The sequence below is a fragment of the Gekko japonicus genome, unplaced genomic scaffold (genome assembly GCF_001447785.1).
Source record: "Gekko japonicus isolate JY-2015 unplaced genomic scaffold, Gekko_japonicus_V1.1 scaffold48, whole genome shotgun sequence".
Taxonomy (NCBI): Eukaryota; Metazoa; Chordata; class Lepidosauria; order Squamata; family Gekkonidae; genus Gekko; species Gekko japonicus.
In genome coordinates, this window is record NW_015174273.1 from 864,719 (window position 1) to 878,816 (window position 14,098).

The 14,098-nt window shown below is 44.8% G+C and overlaps 1 protein-coding gene across 1 annotated transcript in view; it reads left to right on the plus strand.

The window, feature by feature from the left end:
• Positions 1–10,358: 10,358 nt before the first annotated feature.
• The window catches only part of DNAH6 (dynein, axonemal, heavy chain 6), a 267,936-nt gene continuing 264,196 nt past the window's right edge, over positions 10,359–14,098 (plus strand). Inside the window, exons 1-2 of the mRNA XM_015423720.1 lie at positions 10,359–10,628; positions 12,773–12,949. Of these exons, the coding sequence (XP_015279206.1) occupies positions 10,359–10,628; positions 12,773–12,949 (447 nt within the window). The remainder of the gene's footprint in view (positions 10,629–12,772; positions 12,950–14,098) is intronic.

The window sequence follows — 14,098 nt, forward strand, 5'->3', positions numbered from 1 at the left end:
GTTGTCTCCTGATTGGCTCCTCTGGAGACTTCCTACTCCTGTAGAGCTTCCTGTTGATCTTTGTTCCTCTCACAGCAGTTAGACTGGTTAGTTTAGGCTTCCTCTCTGTATGTTCTATAACAGTTTGTTCTTCTTTAATAAACCTACTTATTTTTTTCCTCTAAAGAGTCAGTGCTCCACTTCCTTGCATTATTTAAACTCTGCCAACAGTTTTTAAATACTAAGTTTTAAAATTTTTTGAGATAGTTGATTACTGGTTTAGCCAACCTGTATCCTAAGTTGAGTCTTTGCAGCTACGGACCCATGTACAGTTTAGTAAAATGCTATGGGAGCTGTTGCAACATGCCAGCTTCCCAGACCTGTAGCCACGGTGGGGCATTTGGGGGCAGAGCCCCACCACCAATGAGCCCTGCCCATTCCCTGGGGGATGCCAGACCCCCCACTCCCAGTGTGCCTCGCCCCACAGCCACAGGGAGGCTGGGGAGGGAAAGGGAAGCTGCCCTGCTGGTGGTGGTCAGTTTCACTCCCTCAGGAACAGCTGTTAAACCTAACAGCTGATAGGAGGAGAGTGAAATTGACCAGGAGCAGCAGGGGAGCTTCCCTTTCCTTCCCCAGCCTCCCTGCCACTGTGGGGGGGGGGCTGAGGAAGGAGAGAGAAAGAGAAGTCATCCTTTCTCTCTCTTTCCTTCCCTGGCCCCCCACCATTAGTAATCCAATTAAGTTCCCTGCTCCCCTGCCCCAGCACCCCGGCCCCTGCCCTACCAGTCAAAAATTTCTGGCTACAGGGCTGCCGCTTCCCATCCCTATCTGGGAAGAGAGGCGATGGTGGGTGGACTGACTGATTGTAGTTAGTTGGCTTTCCATGGTAGTGTCACTGGTCCACGCACCACACAATGTTTTGTCACTCCTTTGACACCATTCTATATTGACACGAGTAATGAGCCCACTGTAGTGACCTCCCTGTCCCATTTAAGCAATGCACACCTGAAGCCCTATTGGATAATAGCTGTCTCTCTCTTAGCACCCTTTAGTCACCCTGCTCTATTCCCCATCAAGATGTCCTTGTGTTGGCTGGCTGTGTAGGGAGGGAGTGTGGGCATGAGTGTGCTGGCCCGTTCGCTGCCTCTGCACAGTGGCGGAGCCGTCTGCACAGTCTGAAGGCATGGAGGAGGAGTCTGTGCTCTGATGTTGCTAATCCTAGGGAGGGAGCGTATGCAGAAACACCTCCTCCACATGTTGCACATATACTGACTCCAATTAAACAGCCAATATATTGGATACAGGTTTCTAATACTAGATTAGCATGGAGTACAATGGCTAAAGCATTTCAAAGGGGCTATAAAATGGCCAAGATGGTTTTGATCTGCGACTAATTTTTCCCACAGGAGCTCTTAGGGAAAAAAAGACCTTGGTTTAATGAGCCAGCACTTCAGTTCCACTCTGTTCACTTGCCCACTAGAAGATGCCATTTTCTCTGTGCCTTTTTTCTTTTTCTTTTTGCTCTTAGCATGTTCGTGGGGGTGGAGTGAGGGGTATCAGTCAGGGAGATTTGGCTCTGGGACCTCCAGATACTGATCCCTGAAGTAAAGACACAAAACATAATCAGACTTGTTTACCCACTTCCCATTCGATCACTCTTTGCTAGGACTGCCATGTGTCCTTTGAAAAGGGCAGCAGTTACATACACTGCTGGTACGATTGCCTGGAAGTAGCATCCTTCTGGGATAAAATAATAGAAGAAATAACGACCATAACCAAGATCAAGATAGACAAATCCCCGGAAGCTCTGCTTTTAAATCTCAGAGAGGAAAATGCTCTATCTAATACACAAAGGAAAAGAATCTCTCTATTACTATTTGCAGGCAAAACCACATTAGCAGCCACATGGAAATCCACGAGTAGGCTAAATGTAAACCTCTGGTACAAAAAGCTATGGAACCTTTATACAGTGGAGAAAATCTCAGATACTCTGAAACAAAATCTATCTAGAGGTGGTCAGAATGACATTGTATGTATATGGTACCCCGGAGCTGCGGTGGCTCAAGTGGTTAAGACACTGAACTGCAGGCTGTGGAAGGTCAGTAGTTCAGCAGTTCGAGACCCGGGTGCCGCAAGACGGAATGAGCTCCCGTCTCTAGTTCCAGCTCCTGCCAACCTAGCAGTTCGAAAGCAAGGAATTGCAAGTAGATAAATAGGGACCACTTTGGTGGGAAGCTAACAGCGTTCCGTGCGCCTTGGTGTTTAGTCATGCCGGCCACATGACCACGGAAACGTCTTCGGACAGCACTGGCTCTTCGGCTTTGAAACGGAGATGAGCACCGCAACCCTAGAGTCGGATTCGACTGGCTTTCGAGCAAGGGAACCTTTACCTTTTACTAGTACATCTATCTACCAAAGAAACAGTACCTGATGTAATAAGAACTCTGCATCTATGGTAATTTTCAAACTGTATAATACCGACAAACTGTATGAAATGTATGACGCCACTGAGAGCTGCCTATGCTCATGCTTACCTTGTATATCTTTGCTTATAAAAATGAATAAAAATTATCCGTTAAAGAAAAAAGAAAAGGGCAGCAGATGACAAAGCCAGCTCTTTGTCGTATGATCTCAGATTTTTCTGATTGCTTTTCACCGTTAATTACGGACCCCCAGACTGACTTGGAGGACCAAAGAAAGAGGGCAAGAGCTGTCTACTGTGCAAAACAGGCACTGAGGAATCAGCTGTGGCTTTTGTCACTTTTCCTCCCCGCTCAGCTTAGCTGAGTCTTGTGCTGGAATGCCGCAGAGGAGTACAGAAGTCTCAAACAGAGCCAGAGGGCCAAGACATCCGAGTGATAAATCTCCCTTCAGATGCCGGGGCTAGTCGTATGACTGGTCCATTTTCTTCCCCGTAGAGTCTTAAGCTGCAATTACTTTCATGAGCATGGTACACATGCTGGTAGAGTTCACTGGGTTATTATGGACTCTTTTGATCATCGATTTATAATGCGGGAACACAGAGTGCCTAGCAATCACACGGGAAGCTTGCATTTGAGACAACTCCGGCATCTGCTTCAGAAGATAAGTTTTTTTCCCCCCTGTGGTTTGATCTCTAAGGGAGGAGAAGGTGTGTGCATGTGAAGATAATGCATAATTTATTCTGCTTTGCTTTTATTGGAAGGAAATGTTTGAAGAGAATTAAAAGGGAAAAGGACGAGCAGGTGGAGCCAGAAGAAGAATTAAGCACTGCTTAAGGTGACTGGATGCAAAGGAAGAGTTGGCTCTTATATGTTGAATAGCTGTACAGATGAAGGAATTTTGTTGGGTGCAGCTTGTCATGCCGAGATGTATACGTACGTACACCCCAGCAGGCTGAATTTCACTCAACACCGGCAGAATTTCACTCAACATCATGGTATAGAAATGGTGGATATTCTCAGACTGTCTGGCATGACAGATTCTGTAGCGCAGTGATTCTTAACCAAGGTCCTAAACGCTGTCCCAAGGGGCAATCTACAATTTAAGGGGCGTTCAGAAGTTGAGGAGGAGAGGCATTCTGGATTTTGGGTAGCTTCTTCCACTCGCAGTGACTTCTTGTCAGCAAATGAAGAAGAGTTTTATACTGTTCACCCTCAGGATAAAATCCCAGATCCTGGCTTTCTCATCCATCTCCTTAAAAGTGGTACACAGTGAATAGGAATCAAACCTTAACATTACAGACTTGGCTGACGGCCCTCGGGCACTGTGGTCGTATTGAATGTATCGTGTGTATTGTGTACATATTTCATAAGTATGCTTGTATAAAATAAAGATGTCATGTTTAGAGTGCTGCTGTTGTGTGTCCCAGTTAAAAAAGCCTTTTTGTCCCCTCAAGCCCCCTCACAGCCTTCTTCTAGTTGAGTTGTCTCTTTTCAGCTCTCCAGCCACAGTGCAGTCCCACTCTAAAGTCTCTACATTGCTTGCCTTCCATAAGGAATGTAAGGCAATTCTTTTTAGGGGGGCATTTGGTGGCTAATTTCATAAGAAGAGGATTGTTTTGTGGGAAAGTTGTAGAGCTCTATTTTTCTTCTTTCAATTTGTAATGGTTTTATGCGGCTCACTTTTTTTTTGGTGAGCTACCTTGAGCTGCTGCGTGGTTGGTAAGAAAAGGCAGTATACAAACATTTAAACTAATCAAGACGCGATTGGATGTTTCTGGGTTACTTTCCAGTACGGAAAATGGTGATGCTGTTATGTACACCGCAGGCAGGGAAAGGTAGTGTTTCGTTGCATTTTTAAATACGGTGCTTAGCTTGCTTGTTTGAGTCAGCTGGCTAGAAGTAGGGTTGCCGGCTCTGGATAGGGGAATTCCTGGAGATTTGGGGGTGGAGCCTGGAGAGGGCGGGGTTTGGGGATGGACCTCAGCTGGGTTTATTGCCATAGAGTTCACCTTCCAAAACAGCCATTTTCTCCAGGAGAACTCATCCCTGTCTTCTGGAGATCAGTTGTTATTTGGGGAGATCTCCAGGCCTTTTCTGGAGTTTGGCAACCATACAGAAGAGGCCGGCACCCTCCGTGTTCCCCTGCCCTACTTCCTCCCCCTTTCAATGATTATGGGGTCTGCTGATGCGTAAGGACCCCCAAATCCTGGATCCAGCCCTACCAAAGCTGAATCTAAATTGATGTTTGCTAACACACATTTTCAACTCTGTTTAATAGTGTCTGTTTGAATACTGTTCAATGTCTGGTAAAATGGTAAATGGGGATTTTAGTCAGTCTTCTTTGAGTATACAGGACTAATAATGGAAGGGATTAACAGATCATTTATGGATTTCTGTTTCTGTAAATATTTGTAGAGGAAAGAGTTATTCCAGTGAGTGTAGAAAACCGTGGAATCAAATTGACTTGCTGGGTAGGGAAGGGTATCAAAGATCCAGCTTTTGGGTGAGTATTTATTGCTTATGACTTATGGGACTCTGAGCAATAAAGATGGATGGATGGATGGGTGAGTATGTATTGTCAACAGAAAAAGTAAGGACACATTTTGATTTTGTAAGTATATAAATTTAGCAAAGGAAAGGGAGTTAAATGTCACACAAAGATCAGAGACCTGGGTTCAAATCACTGCACATTGCCATGAAGCTCACTACGTGAATGACCTTGGGTTAGCTACAGTCTCAGCTTACAGGGCTGTTTTTGGGCAGGAACACACAGGAACGGAGTTCCGGCTGGGTCCCGAGTTGGCCACGCCCAGCAGGAACTCATTAGCATTATAGGCCACACCCAACAGCAGAAACTCATTAGGACTGGCTACATTAGGGGTGTGTGGCCTAACATGCAAAGGAGTTCCTGCTATAAAAAAGCCCTGGGTTTGGACAACAAACAAGGTAAACAGAATAAGAAGCAAAAGGTGAGTGTGTCTGGATGACCACACTTCTGCGAACATGGGGTGTGTGGCCTGATATGCTAATGAGCTGTGCTGTCAGGGGTGGTGTCTTAATAAGCAAATGAGTTTCTCCTGTTGGGTGTGGCCTATTGTGCTAATGAGTTCCTGCTGGGCTTTTTCTGCAAAAAAAGCCCTGCAGCTTAACGTACCTCTCAGGATTGTTGTGAAGATAAAATGGGGAAGAGAGAAATGTATGGAAGGGTGAGATAAAAATGCAGTCAATTGAGAGCTGCATCTAACCAAGGGAGCTACTCCCACACGTGAAGCCGCCTTATACTGAATCAGATCATCAATCCATCAAGGTCCGTATTGTCTACTCAGACTGGCTGAGGCTCTCCAGGGTCTCAGACAGAGGTCGTTCAATGTCATCTGGTCCTGTTAACTGGTGATGCCAGGGACTGAACCTGGAACTTTCTGCATGCAAAGCAGAGGCGCTTCCACTGAGCCACAAGCCCTCCGGGGTTGAGGTATGTGTTTGTGTATGTCTGTAAATTTTAAATTTCAATGTAGCACATGGTTTTAAGATAGGTGCTGTTTGTGGGATATATACATTTCAAGGTGTAGAATGTGCATATTCTAGAATTAATTTGCAAAGCCTGCCCACTGTCAACCAAACGACCAAGCAAAGTACTTTGTTCATTCTTTGTGACTCTGAAGAGCTCATCTTCCACGTTATGGAAAACAAATGCTCAATTTTTCACCTGTTAATTTTAATAAAGCTATCATGTAACCACTATTAATATATGGCTTAGAAAGCTTCAAATATCTTGTGCCCAGCTCCAACAGCAAAAATAATGCACTTTCAACACTGCATACCTCTGACCTGACACTAGATGTCGCTCAAGTGATTTAGATTTTTTTGTAATGCTTGGGAAATGACATCAAAAGCATCAACAAGCTGTATGCAACAAAAAAACTGTCTAGTTAGGCATTTAAACTTAAGCTAGGCAGATAAAATCATTAAAGCAGCTTGCAGAGAGTTTGGGTAGTGTAATGAGCCACTGCCAGCCTTTGGCAAAACCATTGGCATGATCCCTACTTTCTGGTGGGGCAAGAATTGCTTCAGCTGGAGGAAGGCTTCACATTTTGCTCATTGGAGTGGGAGGTGTAGTATATGGGACCTATCTCTAAGAGAGAGGCTTAGGTCCTAAGTGGAATTCCATCTCTTCACATGAATGGGCGTGTCTTCTGGAATATACTAGTTAGAGAACTGGGTTAGTGGTAGTCGAGACTCCAGCCATTGTTAAGTCTATGTTGTTCCCTGCCTCGTTGTTCTGCACATTAAAGAAAGTTTTGAACACATCCTGCCTGTGTCTCTCTGATCTTAGGGCAGTCCATTTACCCACCTCCACAGTGAGTACACTTTACAGAGGAGAGGAACACCACAGGAAAATGCAAGCTACTAACGCTTTTTTACCCCGTCTGCAGGTAACAACTAGATTTGAGTGCAGTAGCACCTTAGACAACAAGATTTTGGATATATGATCTTTGGAGAGTCAAAACTCCCTTCCTCAGGTAGGTACTCTCCAGAGTTCATACTTCCAAAATCTTGTTGGTCTCAAAGGTTCTACTGGACCTTCTATAGCAGACTAAGAGAGCTACCTTCTGTGAAGCTATCTCCAGGTAACAAGCTGCTGAATGTGTTTCCAGTTGCAAATACCTCATGTGAGAATGATAAAAAGACGAAACACTCAATTAAATATTTGTTTTCATAAAGGACGCTCAGTCTGTATATTAAGGCAGTGATCTCAGAAGTTAACGCAGGACAAACTGTTGGCGAATTAATGGAGTTAAGACTTAGGTAAGTGCTAATTGCTTTGCAGTCATAGAGAGATCACTGTGTTAGTCTGTTGTATCCAGGGGTCATTTCGTAGAAAAAGAGCTGCAGGAGCTCATTAGCATAACTTATTAGCATATGCCACACCCCCTGACATCACCAGAAGTGTGCACCAGCCCCTCTGACAGGCAGAAGCACCTGGGATCCATTCTTTCCCCCCTCTCCCTTCCCTTCGCCTCCAAGTCGGGCGAAGGAAAAGGGGAGGGGGAGGATCTCAGGCACTTCTGCCTGACAGAGGTGCTGGCGTGCCCACAGCCAGCCTGGGTGAATTATAGAATCATAGACTCATAGAGTGGGAAGGGACCTCCAGGGTCATCTGGTCCAACCCCCTGCACAATGCAGGAAATTCATCAATACCCCCCACACACAGCGCACAATGCAGGAAATTCATCAATACCCCACCACACACCGCAGTGACCCCTGTTCCACGCCCAGAATATGGTGCACCGGTGCCCTCCGGCAGGAGCTCCGGCAGGAACAACTTGTATCAAAAACTAAAGAGGAGTCCTGTGGCATCTTACTGACTGACACGAACGAACGCTTATGGTACAACAAAACCGATGTCCAAAGGGGCTTAACAGTGCACTCGTATGCAGATTGACGCCAGTCTAAACCCAATGAAACCAATGGATTTAGACTATGGAGTGACACTTTTTGGGACTAAAATTGAGTTTACACCAAGTGCGGGTGAAACCCCCCCCGATGTCAAGACAGAGTAAATGATGCGCAAGATGCGCAAGATGCAGAAGCGAATAAAACAGGTTAGCGGCCAAAAAACCGATCCTAAACACTGATTGGCTGTCGCAAACGAGGCGCGTGAGCGACCGCTTCCAGTCACCATGGTGATGATCGAGGCTTGTAACTTCCTCGTGTCCCGCCCGGGGAACTGTGGGATAGGGTTGGGGGGGGGTGCGTTGCCAGGCAACAGGAGGACTCTCCAGAGGGTTGAGAGTTTGTGCCGCTACAGGTAGGACAAAGTGAGTTCGTGAGAAGCGGGTGGCTCGGATCTCGCCCTCCCTTCTAATTTTAATTCGGGGGCAGTCGTGTCGTTCCTTAATTGCTTCCTCTCCCAAACCCTGCTTTTTTTTGGGGGGGGGGAAGGCAACCTCATTCAGCAACAAGCATAAAGACACAGCTCTTTTCCTCCCTTAATCTCATCTTCACCTGCTTTTATTTCTGTAGGCTCCCGTTCCTCTCCGGGTTTTGGGTGTTTTTTCTTACAGCGTTAGAGGGAAATCGCTTACTCCTGTGCCTATGAACTGCTGGTAAAGAGCATTTATAGGGCAAACAGATGCAAGGAAGGATTTAATAGCTTCTTCTGCACCTTTGATGCCTGTATAAAACAGACTCAGATTTTAATACTAAATTGTGTCAGGGGCTTTCTTTTTGTTTTTAATTTTTCTTCCTTTTTTTAGGGTGACCAAAGGCAAAGGAGGGAGGGCAGAGCTCCCATACATATGTGCCTGTGTATTTTAATGGTTATGGTTTTTTTTCCTGCAGGTAGAGCTTCTTATGGAGGATTGAAAAAGCCCACACACTTTTATCCAAAATAAAACACAGCCATTAAAAATATATATATTTTTGTTGGTCTTAAAGGTGCCAATGGACTCTGTTATAAAGGAACTCTGCTCTTCTTTCAGTCTGATCTCTCTCTGCCTCTGTTCTCGCTAAAAAGAATACCAGTAAAACAAACGAAAGAAGAAGAAAATGTGCGATCCCCTAGAGGTTGGAGAGCAGTGGCGTAGAGGAAGGAATTTTAGCAGATGCAGTATTTCCTCCTCTCACTGTATAGCAAACTGTGCCTGCAAAAATTTCCTCCTACACAGGAATCCTGTCCCCTGTGGCATCTCATTATTAGTGATTGTGTAGAAGTGATGATAAAGTAATTTTACAGAACGTCAGTGTGTTCAAATGATTGTATACATTATTTTAATAATGCTTATGATAGTTTACGCGTGTATATTTGCGTGTCAGGTTCCTTATCTGTACTGTTATCAGGGGTCATTTCCTGCAGGAGCGCACAGGAGCGGAGCTCCGGCAGTAAAGAGCCCAGGGGGCGGGCACATGCAACAAGTCCCATCCCCTGCTCCCAGCAGCCCTTAGAGCAAGAAGCAGCCAGGTAAGCTGCAGAGCCCCCCCCCCCGGTCCCCCATTCCAAAACAGTGCAGTGGCACCTTTAAGCCCAAGTTTTATTCTCCCTCCTCTGTGAGGACAGATCTGCATGTCCCCCCCCCCCCGGTAGCTAGCAATCCAAAACAGTCCAGTGGAGCCTGAGCGGTGGGTGTTGCCTTCTGATACACTTCTGGTGATGTCAGGGGGTGTGGCCTATGCAAATGAGCTATGCTAATGAGCTCCTGCACCTCTTTGTCTATGAAATGACCCCTGACTGTTATCATCTGAGCACCATCAATAAACTAGGCATGTGTGGCTATATTTAGTCTGAGTAGACCAGAGGTCCCCAACTTGGTGCCTGTGGGCAACATAGTGCCCTCAGACACCTTTCCTGGTGCCTGCCAAGTGTTTTTACAAAGTGTGGGACTCCCTGCCCAGCCGTTTAGTTGCTGGCTCCATGCCCCATGACAGCCATGTTGTGGTTGGGCCCACTACCTTGTATCCAAATTCCAAACTTGCCCTCAGGTTCAAAAAGGTTTGCTAAGTCCTTTGAACAACCAAAAGTATTGTCGAACAAGGGGAAATGATATAAGCTGTTTTGGGTCCCCATTTGGGAGAAAATTAGGTTATAAATGTCCAAGTGAATATAAAAATCAAAGTATTACTTGCACTAATAGTAAAGTATGCATGTATTACTGTTTTGCTATGAATGTTAAGGTAGGCGTCTGAATTATAAACAAAAATGGAAAATAATCTTTTAGTTTCGTATATAGTAACTACTTTAGTTTTCTTTTAAGAGTATCATATGTTATCCAAACAGATTTCTCAAGCAAACAGTCCCTTTCAAGTTCACCTTTTTTCACTGCATTTATGTTCCTTGGGTTTGTTTTACTTTTCTGATGACCTTTGTTGCTGTTGGATCGTGTGAAAATATTTTATGATGTATCAAAATATGCTTGAGTTATGCTTTAAAAATGATACATTTTTCACTTCCAGGCGATTATGTCTAAAAAGGTATCATTGCCTTCTTTACAACCTAGCCCGCAATGGCCTGATACTGTAAATGATGGAAGCAATCATGACATTTCCAGTGAAGAACAGTCTGCTACAAATGTGAGGATTTCTCATTCAAGAAATGAATTAAGAAAGAGACTGGAAAGCATGGCTCCACTTGAGGTGGCAGCAAATCCTCAGGCTCTGAAATTCATACATAATACAAAAGCACGAGAAAGAACCAGAGAACGACAGCAGCCTATAAAACTGGAGCCTTTGGTAGGCTTTTAAACCAATCTGCATGGGTGGTGGTTGTATGAATCCAGGATTTCAGTAAATTTCACTGAAGGTCTTGTGCGCTCTTCTGACTCAAGTCCTGTGCACAGTAACAGATGTGTTGTCCCATTAACATTTGCACATGGGCGGTGGCTCAAGTGGTTAAGACGCTGAACTGCAGGCTGTGGAAGGCCGGTAGTTCAGCAGTTCGAGACCCGAGTGTGCCGCATGACGGAGTGAGCTCCCGTCTCTAGTTCCAGCTCCTGCCAACCTAGCAGTTCAAAAGCAAGAAATTGCAAGTAGATAAATAGGTACCACTTCGGTGGGAAGGTAACAGCGTTCTGTGCGCCTTGGTGTTTAGTCATGCCGGCCACATGACCACGGAAACGTCTTCGGATAGCGCTGGCTCTTCGGCTTTGAAACAGAGATGAGCACCGCAACCCTAGAGTCGGATTCGACTGGCTGTCGAGCAAGGGAACCTTTACCTTTACCTAACTGTACATTTCCCTAATCTGGATGGTCCAGGCTAGACTGATCTGGTCAGATCTCAGAAGCGAAGAATTATTGGCCATAGTTAGTACTTGGATATAGACCACCAGGGAAGTCCAGGGTTGCTATGCAGAGGCAGGCAGTGGCAAACCACCTTTGTTCGTCTCTTGTCATGAAAGCCCTATAGGGTTGCCATAAGAACGTAAGAGAAGCCATGTTAGATCAGGCCAATGGCCCATGCAGTCCAACACTCTGTGTCACACAGTGGCCAAAACCCAGGTGCCAGCAGGGCCATAATTCCAGAAGCCCTCCCACTGTTGCCCCCCAGGTACCAAGAATGCAGAGCATCCCTGCCCCAGACAGAGTGTTCCATCTATACCTTGTGGCTACTAGCCACTGATGGACCTCTGCTCCATATGTTTATGTTTATCTGATCACCTCTTGTTGCCACCACTTCCTGCAGCCATAAGTCAGCTGCAACTTGACAGCGCTTTCCATCACAAAGGATTGTAGCTTGATGTCTAACTGTGGAATATTTGTAGTCATGCGGCTGTAAATATTAATGTAGGTATTGTGTTTGAACAAATATTAACTGGAAAGCAGTGGGGGCTTTGCTATAAAAGCCAAAGCGAAGGTATCTGAGGTGCACAGAGAATCTAGAGAATCCAGTAAGCACAAAGGTACTTTCAAACTGCATTGTCTAGCCTCTAATTAAGGTGCATTTTCATAACCATTTTTGTAGATACTCTGATCTTCAAGTTGTAATCCTAAATCCTTGATTAGAAACTGTGTGATGCAAATTATGTTCTTAAGGGAACATCTCTTAATATGCTCTGGTGTATTAACATCATGATTGCCTGGCCCCCATGGGGGGGAGCGAGGCGCCTGGGCACGGCTTGGATGATAAGATCTTGGGAAGTAGTTATGGAAGTTAAGGTCTCCCCATCTTGTTTAAATCTGTTGTGAATTTGTTATTGTATTTTACTGTAATTTATTGTTTTTAAATTATGTGTTTACTGTTTTAACCTTGGCACATGGTGCCCTTGTTAGCCGCCCTGAGCCTTCGGGGTAGGGCGGGATATAAATTCAAATATAAATAAATAAATCTCTGAGATGTAGGGACTGTCCTGTTGCTTGTTTGCCACTTATTTCCATGTTCTAATTTAATAATTTTGAGTTGCTGATTGACAGAGATTGAAAGTTACAGATGTAGCCAGTGGCAGTGAGAAGAAATAAATGACTGGTGCAGCTGAAAGCTAACAAGATGGCAACTGTACATTCTGGGCTTCTGAGAAGACTGTAGGAGTTTGGCTGTAGAGAGCGCTGTTAAGAGTGTGCATGTGATTATTTGTATTTTTATAATTTGGTAAAATCTGTATTTTAAAAGACCATGAGATTCCTGGAGCATCGCCATAGGAGCTTTTAAAAAACAGATTTGACCAATTCATAAATATCCAAGAAGTGCTGGGTGAGGTCCACCTTTTGGAACAGGTGGGTCTGGGTCTTCAGGATTGTGTGTTTCCTCTCACATTCTTAGTCTGTTCACCACTGATATATTGTCACTGGACTAATTTTTTTTATTGTTAATTTAAAATGCAGAATTTGTCATCGTCATGGAGAAATAGATCTCACATTGTCTTTGTTTCTCCTTAATTAAGCCTGCATTAAAAATTCATCAAAGCCACAAACAACCTGAATATATATACCAGAAGAACAGGGAAAGATTATTAGCTGCTGGAGTCTTACAGCCTATAACTTCAACTGAGAAAAGGAAGTGGCCTGTTGCTGTGGAACCAATAGTGCCGGAGATTTCAGAAGAATTAAAGGAAATGCAGGTACTGCCTGGCTAAAACATATCATCATAGTATTAAGAACATAAGAGAAGCAATGTTGGTTTAGGCCACCATGTTCTTGGAGCTGATAAAATATTGCCCAAGTTCAGCTTTGTGCAGTTAGATGCTTCTTTCCTATCAGTCCTTGATTGTCTCAATAAGGTTTAGTAACATCCAGAAGCACCTGTGTGAAATGCTGTCAGTTGACCACAGAATATATGCATAACTGGCCCTCGGCCTGGGATACTCAGTGGCTTGGCAGCCATTTGTGGCTCTTTGACTTGCCATCTGTGGCTCTTCTGAGCACTGTTCCCCAGTGTGACACCTGCCCCATGTTTCAGGGAAATGGCCAAGGCCCTTGACTGGTGGGGCCTGTGGCTAGCAGGTGGCTCTCATCTTGAAACAACCACTGCATAAGGAATGGGTGAACTGCAAACTTTCCTGAGGTGCAGGCTTGATGCCATGGACAGCAAGAAATGTGGCTCCACTATAAATGATAATTGCAAATGTGGCTCTCTGCTGCCCTATCACCTGGGACAGTTGTGACAACTCTTCTGTTTTCATCAAGTGGGCCAAAGAGAGGAAACCAAAGCTGGACTTGTAGTAGCTCTGATGGTGGCCTGTCTCTTGTCTGTCCATTGTGGGATTGAAAAAAAATGCAGGTCCCAATAGCTTCAGAAGGAGATTATGTGTAGGAGCAGCATAGAATCGCCTTGCATGACAGCTGTATGCTTTTGAAGGAAAGGAAGAAGCAGTTTCAGCCAGACGCAGAAATGACTGTACATCATGCTGGTTGTGTGAATTTATTACAGCCAAAAGCAAAGTGTGCGATACATGGATCTCATTATTGCAAACACTAGGCTCATTTTGCCATTATGTTAGGTTTCTATGTCTTATATTAGCCTGACCTGGATAGCCCAGCTTGGCCCCATCTTTTCAGATCTCAGACACTAAGCAGGGTCAGTCTTGGTCTGTATTTATCAGGGAAGTTCAGGGTCACTACTATGCAGAGGCAAGCAATGGCAAATCACCTCTGAAGGTCTCTTGCCTGGAAAAGCCCATGAGGTCACCATGTCAGCTGCGACTTGAGAACAAAAATAAACAAACAAATACATCTGAATCTATGTCTTTTGAAAGCAGTGCCTCATAGAG